The sequence below is a fragment of the Brachyhypopomus gauderio genome, unplaced genomic scaffold (genome assembly GCF_052324685.1).
Source record: "Brachyhypopomus gauderio isolate BG-103 unplaced genomic scaffold, BGAUD_0.2 sc43, whole genome shotgun sequence".
NCBI classification, from domain to species: Eukaryota; Metazoa; Chordata; class Actinopteri; order Gymnotiformes; family Hypopomidae; genus Brachyhypopomus; species Brachyhypopomus gauderio.
Genome location: NW_027506869.1, coordinates 1024283 through 1049791, shown reverse-complemented (window position 1 = coordinate 1049791; position 25509 = coordinate 1024283). Strand labels below are relative to the sequence as shown.

Here is a 25509-nt window from a genome sequence, read left to right as displayed (position 1 = left end):
TTCCCAGGTGACCGCACGCCTCACAAAAGGCCCAGCAGGCATCACTACACACGACCAAACACTCCTACCATCTCCGGACAGCACTCACGTGTTTGTACGTGGCCAGCGAGTACTTCAGTGCCTACAGAAAGTGTAAAACTTTAAAGGTAAAATTGTTTTTGCCTTTAAAAATAAAAAGATTGAATAGGCCAAGTTTGTTTCTACATTTGTACATGATGAACAAGATAAAATCCAAATGAAACCCAAATGTTGACTGAAAATTATCAGAAAGAGAAAAGGACCTTATTTTTGTATCTGTACATAGGCCTAAACGCATGAAGGTTAAACTAAATGTATTCATAAAAATGTATTAATTTACAATAACTTACAATGATGAAGAAAAACGACAAGCTAATTAAAATCCACCAGCATTCCAACTGTGGGGTGTTCAAATTAGCAGTGAACCTGTTGCACTCTTCAGAAGACACTGTGCTGGTATCTGGACTGACACCAGGTCAGAGGACACCGGTTCATCACTAAAGCAACTACATCAGAGAAGTGTGGGCACTTACTGAACTCGCAGCATTGCAACAGTGTGTGCAAAAACTGAAAAAGCAGCAAATCCCTTTGATTCCACCATTTTGCTAAAGTGTGTAGACTCAGGATAAACACTGTTAGCACTGACCTATCAGGGACTCCTCTAAAGAAACCATTAAGTATTAAAAACAAATAAATGAACTCCACTACAGCTGTAACCGTTAAATGTAAAATGCAATGCTCTCAAATGGAATATTACTGCACACAGAACATTATATAATTAAATTAACCTTTTGAAAATTAAGTGTTTTGTTTAATAGAGAATAATACAAAAACACAATTTGAGAAAGGGCAATGTAGAAAATTATCTGATGGAAATAAAATGATGTAGAAGTAACTTCAAGTTAATAACTTAAACACACACAGATGAAGGGGCCCGCGTTTACCCATCATTAACCACAATCTACCATCATTAAAGCACAAACTCAGAAACCAACACATGCAATCTTTAGCATTCATGCACACTAACAGACAAGTAAGAGACATGCATGCACACGCGCACACACACACACACAGAGACTGAGAGACATGGACTCGGGGAGACACACACACAGTCATGGACACACGGTCATACTCACTGTATCCTCGCTCCTGTATGGGTTAAGTTTGTTGTATACTGCTTCAATAACGCTTCGCCTGCAAAAAATAATAATAAAATTCAACAAATTACAAAGCACTCATGCTCCATATAAGTTCTCTTTAGTTGTTTCTACCACTGGAGACTATCAAACATTTAATCATGATTAAACCTCAAAGAATTTCCCAGTTTCCCCATCAGGCATCTATATTAGCAATTCAAACAAGTAGGCCTGTCACGATAACAATTTTCAGAACAATATAGTGTCCCAGAAATTATTGCGATAAACGATAATATTCTCATTTTAAAGTGCCATTATAGAATTTTTTCATGCTTCTGGGCTACCCAAATGAGCTTTAAGACAATGTGCCACAATAATAATATAGTAGCATAATACAATTGCACCAGTTTGCAGTAATGTAATGTATTGTAAAGCTCATGTATGGGATCATATTTCAGGCATGAAAATGGGTCAGGGGTTAAAAAGGTTCGACGGGGCGTTGACATGTGGGGGGGAGTTGACATGTGACATCATGGGAATATGGCGACCGGGGGGGTGGCTGCTGGTGTCTGGGGATACAGCGACAGGTGATGCCAAATATTACGGAGCCCGTAAGGTGACATCATGTAAAAAATATAATAACGCGTGGCCACGACTTACTAACGCGTGCGAACAAGATAATTAAGTATTACTTTATATAAAGCCAGGTTTATCTTCCTTGGGCAGTCAGTTTGCGAACATGCCTGGGATCTGCTTGCTTTGATGTGAAAAAATAAACTTTGTTGCCGCGTGTGAAAGGTGACATTAGTATCTCGTTCCCACGTGTTAATAAGTCGTGGCCATGCGTTATTTTTTTTACATGATGTCACCTTACGGGCTCCGTAAAATATAGTAAAATCCATAAAAAAAAAATTTTTTTGACTGTCTTGTCAATGGATTCAATGTATGGAGCCAGATCCGTAAACGCGAGAGGCCGCTTTCGCCATTCCAGATGGCTCAGTCAAAACCATTACGTCTTAATGAACCAATAAATACATCAGCGGCGAAAATGAGTGTAAAAATACCAGGTTCATGTGTTTTTTATTTTCTAACATGGGCTAAAGCACAGGGTAGACTCAAACGACAAGCGTTTACAACTTCATCTTCAACCTTTTCAGCCCTGGCGCGAATGTTATCCTCACCCGTCCCTGGATTCACCAGTTACAACTACAGACACACTAGAAAAAAAATCTTGTTTCTTATTTTATGTCACCGTTAACTACACGGGGTTGAGGCGAACTTAATAGGCCCATCTACCTATTTATCACAACAGCTTGTGGCTCTGACTGTGTTCAACGCTGTAGCGAACAGCAGTAACTTTGTTTTACCGCAAAATATGAAAACGATTGAAACCATTAATAACCCAATTAAATCCACTGGGAAATGTACGATCTGGTAAATGTGGTGGTAAATGTACGATCTGGTAAATGTGGTGGTAAATGTACGATCTGGTAAATGTACAATCTGGTAAACATGGTAAATGTACGATCTGGTAAATGTAGTGGGAAATGTACGATCTGGTAAATGTAGTGGTAAATGTACGCTCTTCTGCCTTGTCCCCGGTGTAGCACTAGGTCCTGCTTCTCGTCCCGCTTAGCAGTAAATGAATAACATGAATGAAGAACGTTCGTATGATTGAAACGCAATTTGGCCTCTATGAAGGTTCTGGGCGGAAACCGCTGGCCACGGTCATTGAAATTGCCGATTTCGGAAGTGCTCTGTTTGCTTATTAAGTCAATATGATAATTAAAATATATACATATAATCTCCCGACCCCCCCCCCCCCCCCCCCACAAAAAAAAACTCATTGGATCTACACGATTCACATAGGTCACCCTTTTCAACTTCAAAACGGCGAATTTCGCCGAAAGGTGACAGATTTTCATGCCTGATATTTGAGCTTGACCACATATCTGTAGTGGCAGAGTAAAATGAGATGTCTTTAATGTCCTTCAGAATGCCATCTTTCACTTCATTATATAAGGTTGGAATGGCAGTTTGGGAGATAAAGGTTTTCTTTGGCAGTTCATACTGCTTGTCAAATCTTTGCAGCATATTTATAAATGTTTTCTTTTCGACCTTATTTAACGGCAGCATCTCTGGCTATATAGCGAGTTTATACTTGACGCGTCGCGAGGGTCCACGTGGCGAAAATGACGTAATCGCAGTGGCTCCGCCTGTGCACGAATTTTGTAACTTCGCGCGCCTGAGGGCAATGAACAAAGTCATGTTTACAGGGTTTCTACATCTTTACAAGGTGGAATTAAAACACTTGTACGTCACTTTAAAGGTCAATTTCAAGATTTCCCAGCACGTTAAACTTAATTAAGTTAAATATTTATACATATACTCGAAATAATTTGCTTTTTTATTCACATTATTTAATGGTTGTTTAGTTTCAAAACGCCCAATTTTAACGTCTTCACGTTCTCTCGTGTTTCGTCCTGGAATTACAAGAGGCTCGTATTTGTTAACGTAATACAAGAGAACTGTTCAGTCAGATAGCTATTTGTTGTGAAACTAACAAATTCCAGCACTTTTCCAAACCTGAAACATAAAGCAACATTAAACTTCGTCAGGTAAATGTTCATTCCCCTGTTTTTGAGGGGTGTTTCTTTATACTACCACATATCGTTTCGGACAACAATGCAAAGAATGTGACGCGGCAAGTATGAACGATTCCACCGTTCGCGGAGGTTTGCGCGAGGTGGGCGGAGTCGCGCTACGGTCACTATAATAAACAACCATTAAATAATTATTCGAATCATTTCGAGTCCTGTTAGCCTCGAATACGCGAGCTAACATCTCCACCTGGGTGTGTGGAGGTACTGTTATTGACGCATATGCTCTCCGTGTACTGCACTCATTTCCTAACCGGTAGATGTCACTCTCTGATCACAGATTCATCTTCCCTTAAGGGGGGAGGGGGGTGCGAGAGAGCAGCACTGCGTGCCTTTCTAAAATCTAACGTAGTTGCGGTTTATTCTCATGTAAACAAATTTGCGTGGAAACCCAATGGCCAATTATCGACATCAGCAAAAATGATCACGATTAAAAAAATTATCATAAGTCGATAATGTAATTATCGCGACAGGCCTACAAACAGGTATGGTATACAGCTATAAATAAAGATTGCATGGTTTGAAGGCCTTGCAGCTGACCAGTAGGAGCGGCCTAACGTTTCCAGCTGGTGAGCGCTCCTGAGGACTTTGGGGCCGTGCACGACCTCCGCGAACGGTTGCCTGACTACGCTGGGGGTGACGCCACAAACACTCGCCCTCAGCCATGTTTAGAGTCTCGGCTGATGGCGTTTGTCGTCCGTTTAAAACTATCACGCACTTAAAATGAAAGCTCTGAAACAAAAGCACCTCACTAAGATAACCATGTGAAAACACACACAGACTGCTCATACACTCTACTTCCATAAAAGAAGAAAGATCACCACATTTCTACAAGCCAATCAAACGGTTGTCACATGGAAAAAACGGGGGAGGGACTGAGGAACACTGCTCCGGTGAGCCACCCCCCGTGCACCACCGTCTGCATGCGGGGTTTCAAAGCGGAGAACCAAGCCTGTGCTTCCTCTTCTGTGGTGCGCGATCCACCCGACTCTGGTACGACGTGCATGCCACTGCACGAGAAGCAAACTACATTTCCCAGCATTCACTTCCCCAAATGACGAGATGCCTCTGTAGCTTGCACCAGTCGTGAGAATGGTGTGGCACCACCAGTCTGAAGTGAACGGTTTCCTTCTTTCAGTGGATGGAACAAATGAGATTTATTTTTAACGTAACTGCAGGCTAAAACATCTTATGAGCAGTAATTAGTTTAAATGGAGTCGTTTTTCCAAATCAACTGAATGGCTGCGTTAGCATGTACCACTATTACACTCTTGTTTTCTATTGTCATAGTATACTTGGGGAGAAGAAAAAAGAAAAAAAAAAACAACATGCAAAAAATACCACGCAGACCGCAAACGAAATTTTTCTAAGTGTGGGTGTGTAAGACAGAGACAGACAGTACGTGTGTGTGTGTGTGTGTGTGTGTGTGTGTGTGTGTGTGTGTGTGTGTAAAAAACACCCACTTGCTGGCAAGTTCTCCTCCAGGTGGGAGATTGGGGATGCTCTCGGACGCCAACATCCGCATCACGTGCACGAGGTCGGGAACTCCCTCTTCACCCTGTTTTTTAAGGATCTCTGCAGAGAGAGGGAAGCCCACACTGCAGTCACGTCACCTCAGAACATGTGCACACACAGCAACGGCCACAACCGTCAAACGGGGGGCCTACTCCAGAGAGACGTGTGGCGGTAGAATTCCTCGCGGTGGTGGTTCGAGTCCTTACCTTCTACGCGGCTCTCCAGGTATTTGTCGAGTTCGGACTCTCTCTTCACGGCCTCGGGGGAAACCTTGGGTGCGCCGCCGAAACACACCAACACCACGCTCATGTTGTCTCGGCTCCCCTGCGTGGTGGGCACAGGACGGAGACACGCGTTCTCAGCGTCACGTTCTCGTTAAGGGTCGCCGTCAACATGCACCCACGCCGTTTCGGTATGAGACACAACAAACAATAAAAACAAACTAACGCTTTCCCGTTGTTTCCCAGGCAACCGAACTAAAGCTCGTCTGGCTGGAGGTTTCGTTCGCACTGCTACCATCATGCAAACCTGCTATTATAACTGATCGAATTAAGAGGAGAACAATGAGATTTTAAAGCGACAGGGCATGAAAATTCATAGCACAGTGCAAATTGTTTTGATACAGTCAAGCCTGCAAATTTAACACACAATGTACAGTTCACAATCATCAGACTACAAACCAAGATGGAATAGCGGACCAAACGTAGCAGAGAGGGTTTACACCGGCTCACGGGACATTCATCTCTCCATCTCCTTCCAGTTGCTGGTTTTACTTATTCGCTCAAATTTCAAAACAAAATGTAGAGGCTGGTAGCGTAAAGACAAACTGTACCAGCAAGGGCCCAATGACATCAGCTCAACTTTCTACTGAACACATTGCAAGATGCAAATCTCCATGAACAAATGAAGATGGTTCTGCTACGGTGCTACCAGGACAGAGATTGGTAATTAATTACACCTATAGCATTAAAATGAAGTATCTGAGGATTCATTTTCAGAGCTACAGATTTGGGAGAGCAACATTATATCCTCTTTGAAAGTTTGAACAGCAGGTAAAAAGCCCACCCAGACCACGGCTTCAACGTCAGCATTAACCCACAACAAAATGAATAAATGCAGACTTAGTCATCTGTATTACAATATGGCCATCATCATGAAAGTGCACAAAGCAATACCAGTTCTCCCAGTGACTTAAACTGGTGTAATAAGGTATCTGCAATATTTTAATCAAATCAGCAGTCGTTACCGTAAATAAATGGCACCATCAAAACCATATAATAGGAAACTGAAAGTGACGTGTGCAAAAGCCTACCAATGAAATACATCAGCCAATGCCACAAAAAGGTAAAACGAAAAGGACCTGAATCAAACGCATGCCAACTTAAAATGACAGGAAACTAAGGGGAGGTTTTTGAGCGCATTAGGCCCCGCCCCCTTACCTTGTACAAGCAGGTATCAACAATCTCGTTGCAGACTCGCTCCAAGTCGTCGGTCACCTCCAGCCGCGAGCGGACGAAATCGCACAGCTCTTCGTTGGCCATCACGTCCCAGATGCCGTCGCACGCCAGGACGATGAACTCGTCCTGTGCCTCCGAGCGCTCGATGGCGTACACCTCCGGCTCGGGGGACACCAGCTGCTCCGTGGGGCCTTTGCCGTGCACGCACTTGTAGTCGAAATCGCCCAGGGCGCGGGAGACGGCCAGCGAGCCGTTGACGCGCTGGATCATCACCGAGCCGCCGGCGTTCTGGATTCGCTCCTTCTCCAGCGGGTTGCTGGGCTTGTGGTCCTGCGTGAAGAAGTGGACGGCGCCGGCCCGGCTCAGCAGGCCCCGCGAGTCGCCGCAGTTGATGAAGTAGGTGTGGCGCGGCGAGATCATCACGCCCACCGCCGTGGAGCCGCTGCGGTCGGCGCCCCCGTGCTTCTTCTCAGAGATCTGCCGCATGTGGTCGTCGATCTGCAGGAAGCCCGTACGGATGCCCGACTTGACGCTGTCCACGCCGGGCTCCTCGGCCGGCCGAGGGCCTCCGTCGCCGCCCCCACCTCCTCCTCCGCCGCCCCGGAAGTCCGGGTTGCTGGTGATGTGCTCCAGCAGGTGCTCGCAGCAGTAGCGGGCCACCTGCGAGCCGGCGTGCCCGTCGTACACGGCGAAGAAGGACCAGTGGTCCAGGCCGTGGGGAAGGCCCACAACAGCCGTGTGCGCGTCCTCCATCTCCACCCGCCAGCCCTGCATGCTGCTCAGGCCGTAGCGCAGGCCGTTGCCCTCGCCGTGGGCGTTGTGCTTCTCCATCTTTGGCTTATCCAAAAACGCACCCATGCTCGCAGATTAAGAATCTGGAACGAAGATATTAAGAGATTGAGGAGTGGTAAGGTTTTACAGTTTAATTCTCCACATTTCATAACACAGCAAATGGATAAAATTGGACCATTTGTGAGTATTATGAGATAAGCATATGAACAATATTTCATGAACAACGTTAAATAGGCTTAAAACAATAAGGTCGACCACGCAAGAAAATGACATAAATGATGTAAACAACCATCAGATAGAAATACCCAAGCACACACACACACACACACTCGCTCGCTCGCTCGCTGCGTCGCCATCCTTGTATGGCAGCGAGATTATCTCTGGAGCAGACTGGTTCACACGTTAGGTTACATTCATCCGCACTAAAAATAGGAAACGTTAGCTAGATTCAGAGACAAACCCATCCAAAACAAAACCCAGTCCTTGTTCCGACAGCACGCTTCCTATAGTCAGAGCTGTTGAAAACCCCCCGTAATCCTTCTCAAGACATATTCCACAAATATTCCCTCGTTAGCCACCTAGCTAGCGAGCACAGCGAGCCTAGCCTCGGGCCACCACGAATGACAGGCGGCGTCGTTTCTCATCTCTTCCGTTATATGTCGAATAAACAACGACACGCAGCCGCGTCAGATATTACCAACGCTTACAGCGCGCACACACACGGGAACGAGCCGCGTGTGGTGTCCCGTGTCGCGGCTTCGGCGTCTTCCCCCCACCGCCGAATAAAACGCATTACGTAACGCTGTAGCCGCCGTGCTAGTTAGCTTAGCGACGGGATCGACAACAAACGGGTCCAAACGTGCGACCTGCGCGGCAGTACGCGTTAATGTTTTTTATTTTATTTTTTTACATACACGCCGAGAAAAGAGCGACCGCACATATATCCGCAAAGAGCCCCGCCGAGGAGAGCCGACCACGGAGCGGCAGACTTAACGACTAACGCCGCCGTGTCGGGGCCTCGGTCCGCCACTGCAGGCCCGCCGCGCTAGCCACACCGACGGGGAGGAGGCGGTTGGTCGTTAAAGGGCAAAATAAACTTACCGAAAATTCCAGAGAGAGAGAGAGAAAGAGAGGGAGGGGGAGGTCTGTGGTAAAAGCACCGGGAGAAGCGGCGGGCAGTGTCGGCGCGGCGGCGGGACGTGAGCGCTGAGCTCCGGGCTTGTTTGTGAAGGGAGACGCTGTGTTCAGTCTGTGAGAGAGCGGACCTCCCCGTCCCGCGTAAACCAGCGACGCATGTTTGAACTCGCCAGGCGACCTGAACGTCAAATCTATTATTTTTTTGAGGTGTAAGTTTATCTTATAAATGCCGTATTGTGCCAAACGCTCCGTCCTAGTTGCTCCAGTCTCCCCAGCACCAAACGACCCAGCGACGGGAGCGCCAGGACCCGGATGTACACTCCGCGGGGTCGCGCGCTTGAAACAATGACATCATCGTCCTCGGTAGCGCGCTGCGCTCGGCGCTCCCGGCGGCTCTGAACGAGGAACCGTGCCGCCGTTTCGTCCGTTTCCGTCAGACGTGTCCGGTTTTTAGTCTCAAGATCGTGCAGAAAACGTCAACTGTGAGCGTCAATGTGTTGGCGTTCAATATTAGTATACTAGGCAGGCAGTGCGTGGAAGAATAGGCTACTGGCCAGTGTCTTCAGGTTGCGCAAGCGCAGTTAATACAGCTGGAGACGGACCGGGCCGTAAGAACGAGTTTGGTAAACATGTTTTTTAATCAGTGTAACTACAATTTGATAACAGTCAACGAAGCGGGGATTTTAATTGTTGGTTTGTTAATTGGCTAAATTGTATTTCCGGGTCACATGTTAAACTTTGTACGTTTGACGTGGATGTGTTGATAATTGATACAAACACAGCCAGCGTATAATCGGTGTAATAATTTCACATACAATATTTTGCACTCGTTTAGACGTAGGTTCTGTATTATCTGCCTTTTGATTACCCGTTGTGCATCCTCAAAAGCTTATGGATTTCTGCATAACTTTCATCGTCCTCCTGGGTGGCGGAGTCTACCTACTAGTTCAGCTCCTTCGCTTCATCTTGGCCGACGCAGACTTCACTTTACTGTGGGCCGACAGGTTCGGCCAGAACCCAGGTAACGTTCAGGTCTGTGGGGCACCTTCTGTGAACGAGCTGTACCTTAAAATGTTCACATCTGGAGCTCCCACAGCTACTTTAGAGCAACGTCCACAGTCTGGTCTGTAGTACTCTAGAGAACACGAGTATAATTTACTCGTGTGTAGTGAGTGTGGAGCAGACTGAATACACTAATCAAACGGTCATGATACGTGACTTTTATTCTGTAAAACGGTGCGCTGGATTGCGCAACATGTAAGTGTTGTAACGGTTGTTACCTAGTTGCGTCATCGTGGCTGGTGTAAGGTCACTTGTCCATAGTTACACAACGTTAACCGCGTCAACTGTCCACTTCTCCGCAGAGGTGGCACTGCGAGGGAAAGTGGTCTGGATTACCGGAGCCTCCGGTGGCATCGGGGAAGAACTGGCATATCAGCTCGCTGCGTCCGGTGTGCGGCTGGTGCTGTCTGCCCGCCGAGAGAAGGAGTTACAGAGGGTGAAGCAAAACTGCTTGGGTAGGTGCACCTGTGAGTAACGGAACAATAGTGGACATATACATCCACTACTGCATAAAGCATGTAATATACGGCTCTTTTAGTTTATCACATCAAACCTGTAAACACAGCCCTGTTCTCCTTTTTGCCACACACATCCTGTGCTCTTATGGACCATCAGAACACTCCAGTCTAGAGGACAAGGACATTCTCGTGCTTCCTCTTGATTTGCTGGACCGGGCGTCCCACCATGCGAAGACCAGCGAAGTACTTCAACACTTCAACAAGGTGAGTCTCTTTAAGAGGGCACTGGCCTTCCTTACCACCTCACTCCCGTTTTTCTGTCTGGAAGCTGTGTGGAAACTCAACTTGGTGTATCACAGGAATCAATAAATTACTGATTAGAGGGTCAGAAGATTTTGTAAACAAACAAACAAAGAAGGTACAGTTGAATCGTCTGGCTGTTCCAGAATTCATTTATCACAGTACTACTCACATCTATCATATTCTGAGTATGTGGTTGCTTATACAGTGTATATTTAAGAAGTTCCACAGAAAGGTTTAATACGTAATTGGGAAATGCTGCAGGAACAAGTTTGCAGGCATCTGAGTGTTTCTTTGCTCCACTGAAGGACTTTCCTTCCTGTTATAATGCCATTTTCAGCAAACGCAGAGCTGGCATCTCACCACGCTTTCCTGGGCCTTCAGGTGGACGTGCTGATCAACAACGGGGGCCGTAGCCAGCGCTCGCTGTGCGTGGACACGGACGTGGAGGTGTACCAGGGACTCATGGACCTCAACTACCTGGGCACCGTGTCCATCACCAAGCAGGTGCTGCCCCACATGACGCGACACGGCAGCGGTATCATAGCAACCGTCAGCAGCATCGCCGGATTGGCGGCGGCTCCCTTGTCGACGGGTTACTGCGCCAGCAAATACGCCCTGCAGGTCGGTTACCATGGCATCTAAACATTTGCATTTGTTTTGCAAGTCTTGGGGAACCAGAGCTATGTTTCGTTTTCATGAAAATTATTTTGACGCCGTTTTTCTGTATCGTGTCTTTCATTAGAGTATCTCAACATTTATTGTCAATGTTTAATTATTTTAGAAAGGTTAAATCTGATTTACGTGACAATTATATACTGCGGTGGCTCTTCTGCAGGGTTTCTTCAACACATTGCGAACGGAGCTGACCGATTACCCAGACATCACGGTCAGTATGATCTGCCCCGGGCCCGTCGTTTCCCAGATCGTGCAGAACGCCTTCACTGAGCAGACCGACAAGGTACCGTGGCCTCACATGGGATGTTAAGCAGAGTCTGGCCCTTGGTCTTTCTGACCCTAATGGGTCTTTCGCTTGGACTCTACCCCCCCCAAAGCCTGTGTCCAGTGCGGGTGACCAGACGCACAAGATGTCCACCAAGCGCTGTGTGCACCTCATCCTGGCCGGCCTGTCCAATCAGGTGAAGGAGATGTGGATTGCCCAGCAGCCTTTCCTGTTCATGTTCTACATCTGGCAGTACGCACCCACCTTCGCCTGGTACATGACCGACGTACTGGGGAGGAAGCGCGTGCGGAACTTCAAGGCTGGTCTGGTGAGTGCTGTCCACAGGCTCCTCCCATCACAACTGCCTGCCTGAGCTGATAGCTGCAGGTCCCGGTTATGGAAGCTTTGTTAATGAAGAAGAGTTGGCACCTGGCTTTACATGACCCCCCACAATTGTGGTGTGGGTGAAGTCCAACTCTGGTCCCGAGGTACTGGAGTTGGGTTGGGCCAGGGGAGTCACCAAACTGGTGTACTCTGTGGTATACCAGAGTACAGTCCTCCTGCAACCCAGTTAAAACACCTGTCTCAGTGGAGCAGTAGGGAGACCGATGTAGACTTTGAGCTGACCTTGGCAAAAATAAAAACCCATCGTTCAGCAGGCGTTGAGGGCCTTTTCCAGCTCGTCAGTCTGACTGTGGTACTCGTGCTTTTTCCCCACAAACACAGTAGTAGGCATCAGTCAACTCCTCACTGCGATTAGCTCTAGTAGACCGGGAAAGCTGGGCCTGGCCCAGAAAGGTTAAGAGGTCACAGAACACATGGCCAGATTCCCTGAAGGTCAGGGACTACCAGGGCACTTTCTTTCTGGGCCACGCTGCCTCAGACCAAGTACACTTCCCTTCTTGTCCATTCAAGTTGTGAAATCACGTTAGTCATCCAGATTTGTTCAGTTTTGTTAAGGCACACTTGGTTGTATCTTCTGTCATTTTTTTTAGGACGCAGACTCTGCATACTTCACCAACACAAAGGTCAAGAGCACCTGAGGATCTCCAAGAACCTACATGTACCACGGCCATGTTCTCTATACTTATGACATATGGCAGTGTATGGAGTAACACTGGCACATGCACTGAAATGAAAGGAAATTAGGAAGTGATTTTTTTAAAAGGTATTATAAACTCATTAAAGTAAACTTTGAAAATTTTCTTGTTGAGTAAACACAAGTCAGGGAACACAAGTTGTATTTGAGAAATGTAACTGATCACTATAAAACTACATGCCCCATGATCCATTGCAGAGCACAAACATCTGGCAGACAGTAGTACAGAATGAGCTTCTGCATACAAGGATAATCTTCTGGATAACTGGATAATCTTCTGGATAACTGGATAATCTTCTGGATAACTGTTGAGTGAAGTTGACGCGTCACAATCAAGACACCGTTGGGCAGATTGAATCAAAGTGGAGCAAGTCTTTAAAGAAAGGGTATGGGTCAGGACTACAGACAAAATATGCCATGCTCATATGCACCTATCTGTAAAAAAGTGACGTACAGGAGAAAATTAGATTTTTTTAATGCAAGATCAATTTTATAAGGTGTTGACCTGTAAACACGGGTCCAAAAAAAGTTACTCGTAACATAAAAAAAACAATCAAGTCAAGGCACGTCCTTGAAGTCCACGTCAAACACGGTCTTCCCCCTTTTCTGACTCCCTGCACTAGTTACAGTAAAAACATCTTGGATGGGATCAGATTAAATAAATAACATGTCTTCTGGAAGCTCTGTGTAGTCCCAGCAGTAAAGAAGGAAAATGGATTATGATGACAACGGAGATTTTTTTTTTCATTCAGCATTCAAAATGGCCAGCTCTATACATTATAGAGTTTAATCCTCTTTACTGGTCATTCCATGAGATACGTTGAAGAATGACCACACCTTCGCTGTAGTGGACCCTTTAACCTGTGGTCAGCAACTCCGCTGGGCACCTTTTAAATTAGTTTTTAACCAAGTAATGAAAAAAACACATTCAAAATCAAAACTGCTGATGAAATGTCTCTTAGGTGTTTTCTTTTGCTTTAGTGCTTTGTGCAGAGCACAGAAGTCCAATCAGTACCTTTAGTCTGCCACAGTACCGTAATGACGCGGTGATGGGCATGTGGTGATCGGAAACAACCCACGCACCACATAAAGGGTCCGAAACGAGAAAGACATCATGCAGTCCTGATGCGGTAATGACCACGTCCACTCCGCCACGATGCAGCACTTTCAGCTTCGGTCAGCTGCTCTTCTATGACCAGTCGATGACCTCTTCTACAGCATCGCTGCGATTCTAATATGATATAGCCACACTCTACCGAGGCAAGAGGTCTGAGCCATCTACAAGTACATTAGCATTAAAAGAATCTCGTCATTCCTTCAGTACATCGTGACCACTGTAACGTCCGGCGTGTGCGCGCGTGTTCGGAAACGTGCATCGGAACAGCTAGAGTCACGTGTGCGTATAAATACCCTCTCCAGCGGGGTCTCCGAAAACGTCGCAGCGTACGTAGCGTAGACCCATGGCTGATGAACCACAAACCCTCGTAGCGCAGCGTGGCCGTTTCCACACATCCTTCACCACTCAGAGGGCGCCGGGACATGGGGGGTTCTGTCTGCCTCTGGGCTGGCCCACCAGATCACGGAAGAACCCGGCGTGTGCGTGGAACGGGAGCGGGTGGAGGGAGGGGGTACGCGCGTCACAAGCAGCCCAGGTGGGTGGGGGCGGAGGAGTAGATGGGGTAGCCCAGTGGGGGGTCAGCCGCCTGCACGGTCAGGTTGCGCAGCAGGACCGGGTGGGCCTGGATGCTGTAGCGCTCCTCGTCGTCATTGGTGGCGTAGAGCAGCTCCCAGGAGAGGTTGGCCCACTGCCCACGCACGCCTTCCTCGTTCAACACCCCCACCTGCACCAGGTGCTCCTGCAGCGACAGAACCCGACCCGTATACGTCCCCTGTAGACAGACCGGGGGGGAAGAGAGAGACAAAGAAAAAGAAACATTTGATTAACACGGAGATTTGTTAGGTTGATATGGTTCAGTTTTGTGGTGCTGAGCACTGTCACCATGGTGTGATCATGTCCAAGAGAGAAGAGGAAAGGCTTCTCTTCGAGAATGGAGTCGTGCCAGCCCCGTTCTGTCACGAGACCAATGAACCAGTTGATATGGTACTCGTGGAGAGTGGTGTACATCTCATCCAGACTTTCCACCGGGCCCAGCGATGCCTGGTCTATTAGCAGTTTTACACTGTACCTAGACACATGCAAATAATTCACTGTATTGTGCAGTCACACAAAAATGAAATAATCGTTTGTGCTTGTCTGTATGTCATTATACTACATTTCCTCTTCGGCCCCTGTGTGGTATGTTTACCTAAAAGCCCTGAGGGTTAGCTGATACAGCTCTTCGTTGGCCCGGAGCCCTTCGAGTCCATCGGGTCCTGGCCCGTCTCCACAGTACGTCCTGAACAGCATGCTGGGACTCGGCACCAGGGCGTCGGCCCCTAGGGCCACAGCGCATGACAGCGCCACCTGGGTGTACATCTCCTTCAGCGCCTGGTCCTCCTGCAGGGCCCTGCACACCTGCTCAGGGTCACCCTCCCAGAAGCCCTCAGCTGCTAGCCGGGAGAGGCAGTAGTGGAACCAGTCTTCTGGGAAGAAGGCACGCAGGGCTTGGAGCCTGGACGTGGACAGAGGGACGGCACGCCAGGCTCCAGCCAGGGACAGGCTCTCCGAGTGGGGGCAGGTGAAGCTCAGCGGCTGGGGGTAGGTGGTGGTGGTGGTGGTGGTGGTGGGGCTGGTAGGAGCCGGATGGTCCCTGCCTCTATCCGAGGCGGGCAGGCCGAGACCCAGACCGAGCGGCCTCAGCGTGGGCAGGGATGCCAGTGCCACGTTCTCATACAGGCTGTGGATCTCCACGGCACCCGGCAGAGCCACGCCCAACTCCCCCCCGGTGTGCCCCGCCTCCGTCTGCACCATTATCATCCTCGCCGGCTTCCGTGCGGGGACGGGGCCGAACAGGTCGTCCTCGTCCGACCAATCGGCGAACGACGACAGGCTGGAACTGTCCCGCCCCCTCAGGTTGGGAGAACAGGCGGAGTCGGGGGGCCCTTGAGAGGCCACGCCCATTTTCAGGTGGCCCGGTCCAGGCTCGGCGTGCACGGTGTACTGGGAGCTCTGGGACTTGCGTCCTGAGGCCTGCACGGAGTGCGCTTTGACCCGGCGGCCGACGCACGGCCTGTCCTGGAGACAGTGGCGCAACAGGACCCACAGCAGCGTCTTCAGGAAGTCCGAACGGAGCTGGCGCAGGTGGTCGGGTGAGTCGATGATGCCAGTCAGGATGTTGCGGGCATCGGAGTACACCCTGACGGGCACGGCGGAGCAGGGCATGAGGGCGTTGCCCCAGTGGGGGTTAAGGAACCGTCTGAGACGACCCCCGCGCTCCAGCCGGTCGAACGCGCCCTCGAACACCTCGTCCACTCGACGAGCCTCCACGGTATGGCATGATGTCTCCTGCAGCTCTAAACCCTGCGAGTACAAAAGTCATCAGCAGGGGGCGCAATACAGTCCCAAAAGGTTCATTCAAACGTACAACACGTTTATACAAGATATGTCATCCATGTATTCAAGCAAATCTATTCAAAATGTGTGCTTGAATGCAAAGCTGATACATCCTGCAGATAAAATTTAGTTTGTCAATAAAAATTGCAGAACCGACCCTGGTTCAGTCTGCTGGATCATTTTGGGCATATTTATTCACAGTACCTTGATGTTGACGGTGCAGTAGCCATAGCCTCTCTCCAGAACAGTGACCCACGCCACACGATCCTGGAACCGGCAAAGGAAATGAGAACCGGGAGAACAAGAACCTGAGAAACACACATAACACACCATGAAAATGGTACAGAAGCTCCTGCAGAAATACAGCAGACGTTTTCTCCCCTTGGTCTGAATTGTATTCATGCGCCAGTATGAAATAATCTTTATAATAATAATAATAGTCTTTATTTGTATAGCACCTTTCATACATACATGCAACTCAAAGTGTTGAGTTTACAGAAATTTACAGAATAAATTAAAAAAACATTAAAAGAAAGCAAAGATAAGACAAAAATAATATATTAAAAGAAATTAAAGATAAAAAGGAAACAAATATGTAAAATAATGAAATAAAGTGACAAATTATAAAATAATAGACAACATAATGTAATAAAGTAAATAAGATGGAGAGTTTCTTAAGTAAAAGCAGATCTAAACAGGAAGGTTTTGAGATTATTCTTGAAACTATTCAGGGATGAAATGCCTCTGAGCTCTTCAGGAAGAGAATTCCAGAGCTTTGGGCCATAGTGGCTAAAAGCACCCTCGCCAATCTTTAATCGGCTTTTAGGAATCACCAGTAGATTACTGTTTGAAGACCTGAGAGACCTGACTGGAACATATCTAACCATCATTTCACTGAGGTAAAGAGGGGCAAAACCATGAAGACATTTAAAAACCATGACTAGAACCTTAAAATCTATTCTAAAGCTGACAGGTAACCAGTGCAGTTAGTGGAGTACAGGTGTAATATGATCTCTTTTTCTCCTGCGGGTCAGAACCCTTGCAGCCGCGTTCTGAACTCGCTGTAGGTGCGAAATAGAGCTCTTTGGAAGAGCAGATAGAACAGCGTTACAATAATCTAACCTTGATGTGATAAATACATGGACAAGTTTTTCACTGTCAGCAGGAGAGAGCATATCTCGGACATTAGCAATGTTTCGAAGGTGAAAGTAAGCTGTCTTGCATGTAGTCATGATGTGTGATTTGAAGCTGGGCTCATTATCAAAGGTGACGCCCAGGTTCTTAACACATTGTGTGGCATTCAGATTCATTTGATTTAAATAAGTCTGGACATCATTCCTTTGTGAATCACTACCAAGAACAAGAACCTCTGTCTTCTCTTTATTTAATTGCAAAAAATTGTCAGAAATGGCGTCTCTGTCGAGGCCGTTCTTAACCCGTCCACACAACCGTCTGCGTGTAGACGTTCTTAACGTGTTTTGAACACGCGTGCGTGCGTGTGTGTGCGTCCCCCTCACCCAGAGCTCCGTCGGCGAGGGCCCCCCTGAGCGCCCCCGCTAGCCTGCCGCTGAGCTGCCGGTAGTAGACGGAGTCCGGGCAGGGGCAGGCGGTGCCGGGCATCCCGGGCCAGGAGCGGCGCGGCCTGGGGAAGCCCACCAGGAAGACGGGCAGCGTGAAGAGCGGGAGCAGTGGAGCGGCCAGCAGGGCTGCGATCAGCACCACGGACAGCAGCAGTGGGCTCAGCGCCCCGTTCAGCGCCAGCAGAACTCCGGCCGCCTGCCGGCGCTGCTTTGACTCGGTCCAGGACGTGATGAGGACCGTCAGGGCAAACCTCAGCTTCGCCAGGAACTGGGAGAGACGGTCGGAGGCCAGAGACACCTGGAGGACGGAGACGACGTGGACAGAGACGGAGAGAGGGACAGCGTTATATTTCGAGGAATCGTTCAAATAAGAAAAATCTTTTTTTTATTCACCGCATCCATTGCAATGTGTTCAAAACACAGTTCATCGGACTGGACTAACCATACGTGGACCCACCAGTAGGAGCTGTATGCCGATGCCCAAGTCGTGCCACTGGGGGGCGCCGGTTGGTCCAGCAGCCAGCCTCACCGCCACCACCACCGCCATCTGCAGGAGGGCATCCTCAGAGTTCTGCCACACCTGCTACCCGCAGGGATCAAAGGTCACAGGGGTCATTTCTCATTATCTTATATATTAGGGTTAATGTTTTGCCATATGTGCTTCAGAGTCAAACAATTAAAATAGTCGTAAAATAGAGAGACCGTTACGGTCACACGATCAACCGAGACGTTAGCACGTCGGAGGTGAGTAGCATGTTGTGCTAGCGTGTTTGGGCCGTACCGCTCGGAAGGCCCGGGTTGTGCCCAGCGCCAGAGAGATGGAGCGCGGGCCGTGCAGCGACGCGTCCATGGACAGGAACGCGATCATGGCGAGGGGACACACTGCGGGAGGAAGCGGGACGAAACCCAACCGTGACTAACCGTAACTACCGGTAACGACCATAAAGTGAACCGCACATCGAGCGACTCCGTCCCGAACTCACGGCCGCACGCGTCCGCAGTGTCTCACCCAGGCCGAGCAGAAGCCTCCGCACGCGTCCCGCGCCACGCAGCGTCCCGTTCCTCGTCCTGAAGGCCTGGACGTCGCTCGCCCGCCGGGGGTACAGCGGGTTCAGGAGAAGACCCCCGAGGACGCAGGCGCCCTGCGCCCCCCCCAGCCCACGCGTGACCACGAACAGGGCGATGAGGAGCCAGCCCACCATGGCCTGGGAGCCCCCGGTGTCGGCGCTCCATCCCCCCCAGGCTCCCGCCGTGTCCGCCCACAGGCTGAGGTTTCCCGGGCCGGGGCAGAGCTGATGGAGGAGCCCCGCCTCGGTCATGGCACCGGCCAGGAGGAGGAGGGAGAGCGGGAGGGCCCACCAGCCCAGGCCCACGGAGGGCGTGTCCGGGGAGGGGTCGCGGGGCGCGCCCCGGACCAGCACCGCGATCTGGGTGAGGTCCTGACTGAGGAGGTAACCCATGGCGACGGTGAAGAGGACCACACCAAGCGAGGAAGGGATGAAGAAGGCAGAGATGGAAACGGAGACGGACGTCAGGAACATGAGCACCAACCTCAAAGAGGAAACACAGAAGGCTGAAGGTTATCACTGGAATTTCCTCTGAACCTAAAGCAATCAGAGGTGTCTGCGACACCAGCAACATCAATACCAACTGAGAATAACACATGCATACACACACACACACACACACACACACACGTTCTTGCAGGTCACATATATGAGCTCAAAAACACTGCAGAAATATTACGTTAAACATAACCATTTATCTGTGAAAACACCATCAGATGACAATGTTAAATCCTTCAATTATTACTACACTATACAAAGCAAAGGGCGACCCTTCTTCCAAAACATCCATGGGGAGCAGCAGCCGTGGGAGGGAGAGGGGGTTTGTGGGTACCTGCAGTCGGTGGCCATGGGGGAGCCTCCTAGAGCGTGAAGCAGGCCTTGCTCCATGGTCCAGAGCAGCAGGGCGTCCAGGGGCGAGAGCATGCCCACAGCCCACAGCAGCGGCAGCACCACAAACAGCCCATGAAGCACCTGACTGGCCAGCCGCAGCTCCACCACACCTCCGGCCGAGCACCTGCGGGACGGGGCGGGGCGGGGCGGGGAGGAGAGGGGCGGTGCATGGCGAGGGTGAGACTCAAAACTGACATCCTTCACTATGACCTCGGTACTGCATTTGACACAGCACTGAGCGTGGGATATTACCGCTGACAATAGTGTTTACATGGTCCTGCTGCTACGTACCCCAGAAGGGTGATCACGAGGCACGCACCACAAGGGCCCTCGGATCAGATGATAAAAACATGCTGGAGGCCCCCCCACCCAACCAAAGACCACCGAGACTGCTTTTTACTGCCATGGCCCCAAACTCTTGAATTTTCTAGGCCTCAATTATATAAATATAAATACTTTATAAAGAAGAAAATTAAGACAAATTTTAATTCTGTGAGGGCTTTAACTTTAACTTCTTGACTTTGCTGTTGACTTTTAACTATGGAACTTGTTTTTCTTAATGCAGTTGCACTTTTAGTGCCTTGTGTTTAAATACTTGCGAATTCTCTTTTACCCGCTTTACCTTTATATTATGGTCTGTGTAATATCTGTTCTTACAATATGTGTAAATGTGCCATATTTTTGTCAATTGTGATTTTTTCACCGCAATCAAAATTTGTCCTCCGCTTTTTACCCATCTGTACAGTTAGAACACACCCACACACACTAGTGATTACTAGGGGGCTGTGGATCACACGTGCCCAGAGTGGTGGGCAGCCCTAGCCCGGCGCCCGGGGAGCAGTTGGGGTTAGGTGCCTTACTCAAGGGCACCTCAGTCATGGCCTCAGGCCTGGGAAAAAACATTCCCAAACTTTACTACTTTACTAAGCTTTACTACTCATATTATCTTAATTTTTGTAAAGGACTTTGTAAACTTTATTTTAAAGTGCTATACAATAAGAATAAAGTTCATCTTTTCACATATTTTAAACTGTGTGCTTCTGGTCATTTTTTTAAAGAAGGGAAAAAAATTGTATGCAAGTTAAAACACCTCAAGAGGAATTGTGGGAGTTGTAGTGCACGCACCTCAGTGCCAGGTCCACAGCAATGAAGGCTAGGATGTACAGGGGTCTGGTGAGCGGTGTGATCTCGTAAGTGTCCTGAGGCTGAAAGGTGGCCGTCTCTGTCGCTGTGTTCACGATGAGGGAATATTCCCCAATACACAGGGTCACCCAGCTGAGCACAAACACAGGGACCACAGCTGTAAGCCCCGCCCCCGTGTCCGCATACACCACGCTCAACCTATCGGGCAGCAGGTACCATGTCCCTAAGCCGCACAGCACTCCGGCCAACACCGTGTGCAGGATCACGTTAACCATGAACCTCTTGCCCGGCACCACGAAATGCACCGTCTCCGGGGCGACGCAATTCGTGAACTCCACCTCCTCCTCGTCAGCCAAGATGTTATTGGCCGCCGGCAGCCTCTGCACCGCCCCCGTCCTGCGCGCCGCTCGCTGGGCCACGCCCTGCAGGGCGGCGCCAGCGGCCAGCATGAGCGCCCCCGAGAGGACACCGGCTCCGGCGTCGTCCAGCAGTCGGACCTGGTACAGCAGCGTGCCCACGCCCCCCAGGAGCCATGGCATCAGGAAGAGCACCACCTGGTGCACGTAGACGTACGGGGGCGCGCAGTAGCCCAGCTTAAGCCGCGGACCCCCCAGCACGGTCTGGGGGAAGCGTTTCCAGAAGAACTCCTGCTTGTAGTCATTGAGCAGGGGCACGTCGGGGCCCATGATGCACACAGAGCAGCAGGGAGAGACGCGGTCATCTCCCCGAGCATTCAGGAATCCCCACCGGCATCCTCTAGAAAAAAAGACACGCAGTTCCCTTCACTGAAAACAAAACAAAATAAACAAAAAAAGACAAAAAGCGTCAGAGGCCTTCTTAACTGTGGGTCCATTTAAGGAGACACTGACTGGTTGGGTATACACTCAGAAATAAGCACACAGAACATGAGCAGCTATGACTTTATGCTTCGTGTCAGTGTCATTTTCACCTGCGATCACAGATCAAACAAACAAACAAACGTTGGTACTGTTTACCATAATACAGAGTGCTAAGAGAGCCAGAAACAGACCCAGACCTCCACTGTTTTCCAGCTATTGCTACAAAACACAGTTGGGTACTTGGCAGTCGGCTAGGGCAGAACACTTGTCCACTTGTCCCCGGTCCCCGTTAAAGGGCGAGTTTGGACCCGGTGCTGCACCATCGTCCCACAACCGGCGCTACGTTACGGGACGCTAACACGCTAACCCCGTAGCTATGACAACAAAGGGCTACGTTCATCTAGTCAGTTCCCCAACGCCACTTAGAAAGGACCAACAACCCGAACAATGATATAATATATAATCATATATAATAACACAACCGTGTCGTACTAGACAACAACGACGAAATAGTTGTATATATAGTCACGTTCTCAGTAAGGAAACATGCCGCAAAACAGCGATGCTACCCGAGCTGTGGCCATAGCCTGTATAGTGCACTGATTAGCTAGCCTGCTAACTCATTGCTAGCTATATAGATGAGGTTTGGGTACAGTTATCTTTTACCATCCCAAGAAAAGTGACTCCCAAAGGAAAAACCAACCTATTAAAGATTAAAGTCGTCCGTTATTTCGCCCGAAGCGTTCATAGTTGCCGACGGGGCCTTTCCCCCCCCAGATACAGTAGAAGTGAGCGGCTCGCGCACTGGGGTCACGTGAACCAATTACCGGGACACGTCCACACGTTCACCGTGGCTGCTGTCGGTTCATCGGTAATCAGATGCATCAAGTAAAGACTGCCGTGCATGACTGTACGTCCAATATTGTAAAAAAAAATAAACGAATAAAATAAATGACAGAATTCGTTTTTTTAATGAGGAGGGAAATTAATCTTATAGCTTCATAAATCCTTATTCCTTAATAGTCCTTACTGCGAATTTGGGGTTAGAGAATCAGAATCTCTTGAACTTCTAAAGGAGTCAATCCAGTTGAACGTTTTTGTTTTTCTGGACTACCAGTATGCGTGTCCCCCTCAAAAACGGACTAAAAGAACACTACCATCACTACTACTTCTGCTGCAATTGCTTCACAATTGTACAGCCACACACACACACACACACACACACACACACACACACACACACACACACACACACACACACACACCATTTGTTTACAACCCTTTGTTGTTCCTCTGTCCATCCATCTCACCCCCTTCAGCACCATACTGTATTCCACAGAATAACAGGAAGACAATTATATTCAAAACACGGCCCCGCCACAAATGACAGGTTTGTACAGAAAGCATTATGTCTGAAATTGCTTTTGACTCTTCTCACAGAGTCCATAGGACGTATATTTACCACAGAGATGGTGACTCTAGCCCCCCTTATAATTGCACAGAAGGTCAGTGAGGAAAATGGGTTTCTGGGAAAACAAGCAGGCTTGAAAAACAAAGAAAACATTTAGAGTTCCACTGCTAAGGCAGGATTACCACTCTATGTGTGTGTGTGTGTGTGTGAGTGTGTGTGTGTGTGTGTGTGTGTGTGTGTGTGGCGAGGGGGAGATATAGACCATAGCTTGTGTAGTGCATGAGGACCATATAAACATTATCTCCAAATGGGAAGTTGGATAGAGAGACAGAAACAGAGAAAAAGAGACCAACAACAGTGATGCAGACAGATTGTGGTGGTGGATCTAACTTAACTGCATGTAGATCAGGGGATCAATTAAATCTTTCCGCGGTCCATTTTTGGCAGATAGCTCAGACCTTAGGTCCGGGTCCGCGGGGGGGGGGGGGGGGGGGGTGGCGAACGAAAGTTGTTGAGCGGGGGCGAACGTAACACTCAAATGGGTGGTGAACGTACGTAACACTCGTCTAAAAATAAATTCTCCGGTTTAAAATATAGTCTCCCGTTAAAAAATTTTTGGCATTTGGGTCCGTATCCAGTTAATCAGGAATGTGATTGGGTCCGGACAGGACGGCGTTCGGGTCCGGATCCGGACCGCGGTCCGCCATTTGGTGATACCTGATGTAGATTATACAAAGCTGCTTGAAAGTTTGAAAACTCCTTGAGTAGTAGAGAATGTTGCACTACGTTACGTTATACTGTGACACGGGAAAACAGGAAGTGTATAACATGTTAAAGTGATGCCGTATAGCATTCAGAGACACGTCAATAACTTGTTTGATTATTGTAATTTCACTGTTGTATTCATTAAAGCGACGTGAACAAATGGAATATTGTTCCTATCTATAATCAAACATTCAGGCTCTACCAAACGGAGCTCGCCAACGTTGGAATGCGAATAATGAGTGAGTAGACGGTTAATGCATTGAATAATAACCCGCCACCGCTGACTCGTGAATTAATACGTCATCGAAGGCAAAGAGAGTGAAATATAAACCCGTACGACCCTACAAACATGAGCGTACGTTGCCCTATTGCGGGCTGTGACTATGTGGCTACACATGCGGAGGCGGCAGTGGTGGCAGCAATGCTAAACATCCATGCGACCACTCACACTGCAGCCCCCAGAGAGCCGCACACGAGCGCTAAGGCAGAGAAGCTCAGACGACCCTCCATCGCGTTGGCGGGGACAGCCGAGACATGGTCGTACTTCCTGACCCGCTGGGACGAATACAAAAGGGGCACTAAGTTGGCCGGTTCTGACATCGTCACGCAGCTGCTAGAGTGCTGCGAGGAGGATTTAAGAAAAGACCTCACTCGCGCGGCAGGCAGGAGTCTTGTGGATAGTGATGAAAAAGACGTCCTCTCAGCTATGAAGGCACTCGCTGTCCGTGCAGAAAACACAATGGTGGCTCGAGTGGCCCTATCCAATATGCGGCAGGGGCATGAGGAGCCCATCAGGTCATTCCATGCTCGCTTGAAGGGGCAAGCAGACACATGTAAATATGAAATGAGGTGCACTAAAGAGGGCTGTGGCCAAATGAATGACTTCACTGAGGAAATATTACGTGATGTGATTGCCCGAGGCATAGCAGACCAAGAGATACAGCTTGACTTACTGGGCGAAAAAAATCAAAATATGCCATTAAGAGACATGATAGAGTATATTGAAGCTAAAGAGTCAGGAAAGCGCTCGGCCTCACGCTTGCTCGACCCCCAAAGCACAGACTCAATCAGCAGCTCATATCGGCGAGGGAAACAACAGGACGTCCGCAACAAAGGGGTCCAAAGAATGGAAAAATCAAAGGCGAAACCTGAGGGGACCTGCACCTATTGTGGCGAGACAGGCCATGGCAAGACGCCACAGTGGCGCATCCGGCGTACTGAATGCCCCGCATATGGCAAGACGTGCCGGAAGTGCAGCCGGCAAAACCACCTCGACAAAGTCTGTCTAGGTGGCCGCTCATCCAGACCCCCACCAGAAGAAGCTGACGGAGTGTGCGAGGAACAGCAGATGGTAGCGTTTGGCGAATTATGCACGCTCACCATGGACGGTGACAACAACAAGGTGTGCACACTGCCCTTAGCCCACCATCTGTATGACGACATGTGCGACAAATGGATGAAGCGCCCGTCTACCCCACAACCATACATCCGCCTCACCCTCGCTGTCGAGCGTGAGGACTACAAAGCACTGGGTCTTGACCTTCGGAAACACACCCGCGCTGTGACCCTACCCGCCATGGCTGACACGGGTTGCCAGAGCTGTCTGATCGGCGTCAAGGTTGCCCAGCAGCTGGGTCTGAGCACTGACGACCTCATCCCGGTGTCCATGACCATGAGAGCTGCGAACAATGAGGGAATACGCATCCTCGGGGCCGCCATCGTCAGGTTCGCTGGCAGCAGCAG

At 49.1% G+C, this 25509-nt stretch overlaps 3 protein-coding genes across 11 annotated transcripts in view; 1 reads left to right on the top strand and 2 right to left on the bottom strand.

Moving 5' to 3' along the window:
* Positions 1 to 9020, bottom strand: part of ppm1aa (protein phosphatase, Mg2+/Mn2+ dependent, 1Aa) — a 29981-nt gene extending 20961 nt beyond the window's left edge. For 2 of the 3 annotated variants that reach the window (XM_076985626.1, XM_076985624.1), the window contains exons 1-5: positions 8680 to 9020; positions 6769 to 7661; positions 5536 to 5653; positions 5278 to 5389; positions 1155 to 1212 (exon numbers count right to left, since the gene is read on the bottom strand). In XM_076985626.1, the coding sequence (XP_076841741.1) occupies positions 1155 to 1212; positions 5278 to 5389; positions 5536 to 5653; positions 6769 to 7644 (1164 nt within the window). In that variant the 5' untranslated portion in view covers positions 7645 to 7661; positions 8680 to 9020. The remainder of the gene's footprint in view (positions 1 to 1154; positions 1213 to 5277; positions 5390 to 5535; positions 5654 to 6768; positions 7662 to 8679) is intronic. The other variant, XM_076985625.1, reaches the window with a different exon arrangement.
* Positions 9021 to 9082: 62 nt separating this feature from the next.
* dhrs7 (dehydrogenase/reductase (SDR family) member 7) lies at positions 9083 to 13862 on the top strand. Of its 2 annotated transcripts, XR_013123075.1 has the most exons (9): positions 9083 to 9338; positions 9604 to 9736; positions 10080 to 10232; positions 10393 to 10499; positions 10920 to 11159; positions 11374 to 11496; positions 11591 to 11806; positions 12474 to 12646; positions 12776 to 13862. XR_013123075.1 is itself a non-coding variant. In XM_076985630.1 (8 exons), exons 2-8 carry the CDS (start codon positions 9607 to 9609, stop codon positions 12519 to 12521), a joined length of 1017 nt encoding a protein of 338 aa, XP_076841745.1. In that variant the 5' UTR covers positions 9083 to 9338; positions 9604 to 9606; the 3' UTR covers positions 12522 to 12683. The 2 variants fall into 2 exon arrangements, 1 of the variants encoding a protein (XP_076841745.1); XM_076985630.1 differs by lacking the exon at positions 12776 to 13862 and having other exon boundaries at positions 12474 to 12683.
* On the bottom strand, positions 12935 to 22431 carry pcnx4 (pecanex 4). 6 transcript variants are annotated; one of them, XM_076985621.1, is made up of 12 exons: positions 22294 to 22431; positions 20968 to 21536; positions 20734 to 20883; positions 19550 to 19732; positions 18660 to 19201; positions 18432 to 18532; positions 18108 to 18233; positions 17588 to 17948; positions 16275 to 16378; positions 14884 to 16037; positions 14577 to 14763; positions 12935 to 14466 (listed from the first exon to the last, which is right to left on the bottom strand). In XM_076985621.1, exons 2-12 carry the CDS (start codon positions 21435 to 21437, stop codon positions 14215 to 14217), a joined length of 3630 nt encoding a protein of 1209 aa, XP_076841736.1. In that variant the 5' UTR covers positions 21438 to 21536; positions 22294 to 22431; the 3' UTR covers positions 12935 to 14214. The 6 variants fall into 6 exon arrangements, with proteins under 6 accessions (XP_076841736.1, XP_076841732.1, XP_076841735.1 ...); XM_076985617.1 differs by having other exon boundaries at positions 20734 to 21536; XM_076985620.1 differs by having other exon boundaries at positions 18108 to 18230; positions 20734 to 21536.
* Positions 22432 to 25509: the final 3078 nt, after the last annotated feature.

Bases quoted from the DNA above. Each gene is read 5' to 3' on its own strand.
- dhrs7 (XM_076985630.1), top strand. From the start codon at position 9,607: ATGGATTTCTGCATAACTTTCATCGTCCTCCTGGGTGGCGGAGTCTAC. The intron at 9,737-10,079 runs GTAACGTTCAGG...ACTTCTCCGCAG, and splicing joins CAGGTTCGGCCAGAACCCAG to AGGTGGCACTGCGAGGGAAA. The intron at 11,807-12,473 runs GTGAGTGCTGTC...CATTTTTTTTAG, and splicing joins GGAACTTCAAGGCTGGTCTG to GACGCAGACTCTGCATACTT.
- pcnx4 (XM_076985617.1), bottom strand. From the start codon at position 21,437: ATGGGCCCCGACGTGCCCCTGCTCAATGACTACAAGCAGGAGTTCTTC. The intron at 19,202-19,549 runs GTACCCACAAAC...TTCCTCTTTGAG, and splicing joins CCCATGGCCACCGACTGCAG to GTTGGTGCTCATGTTCCTGA. The intron at 16,379-17,587 runs GTGAGGGGGACG...TGTGTTTCTCAG, and splicing joins CCTCGCCGACGGAGCTCTGG to GTTCTTGTTCTCCCGGTTCT.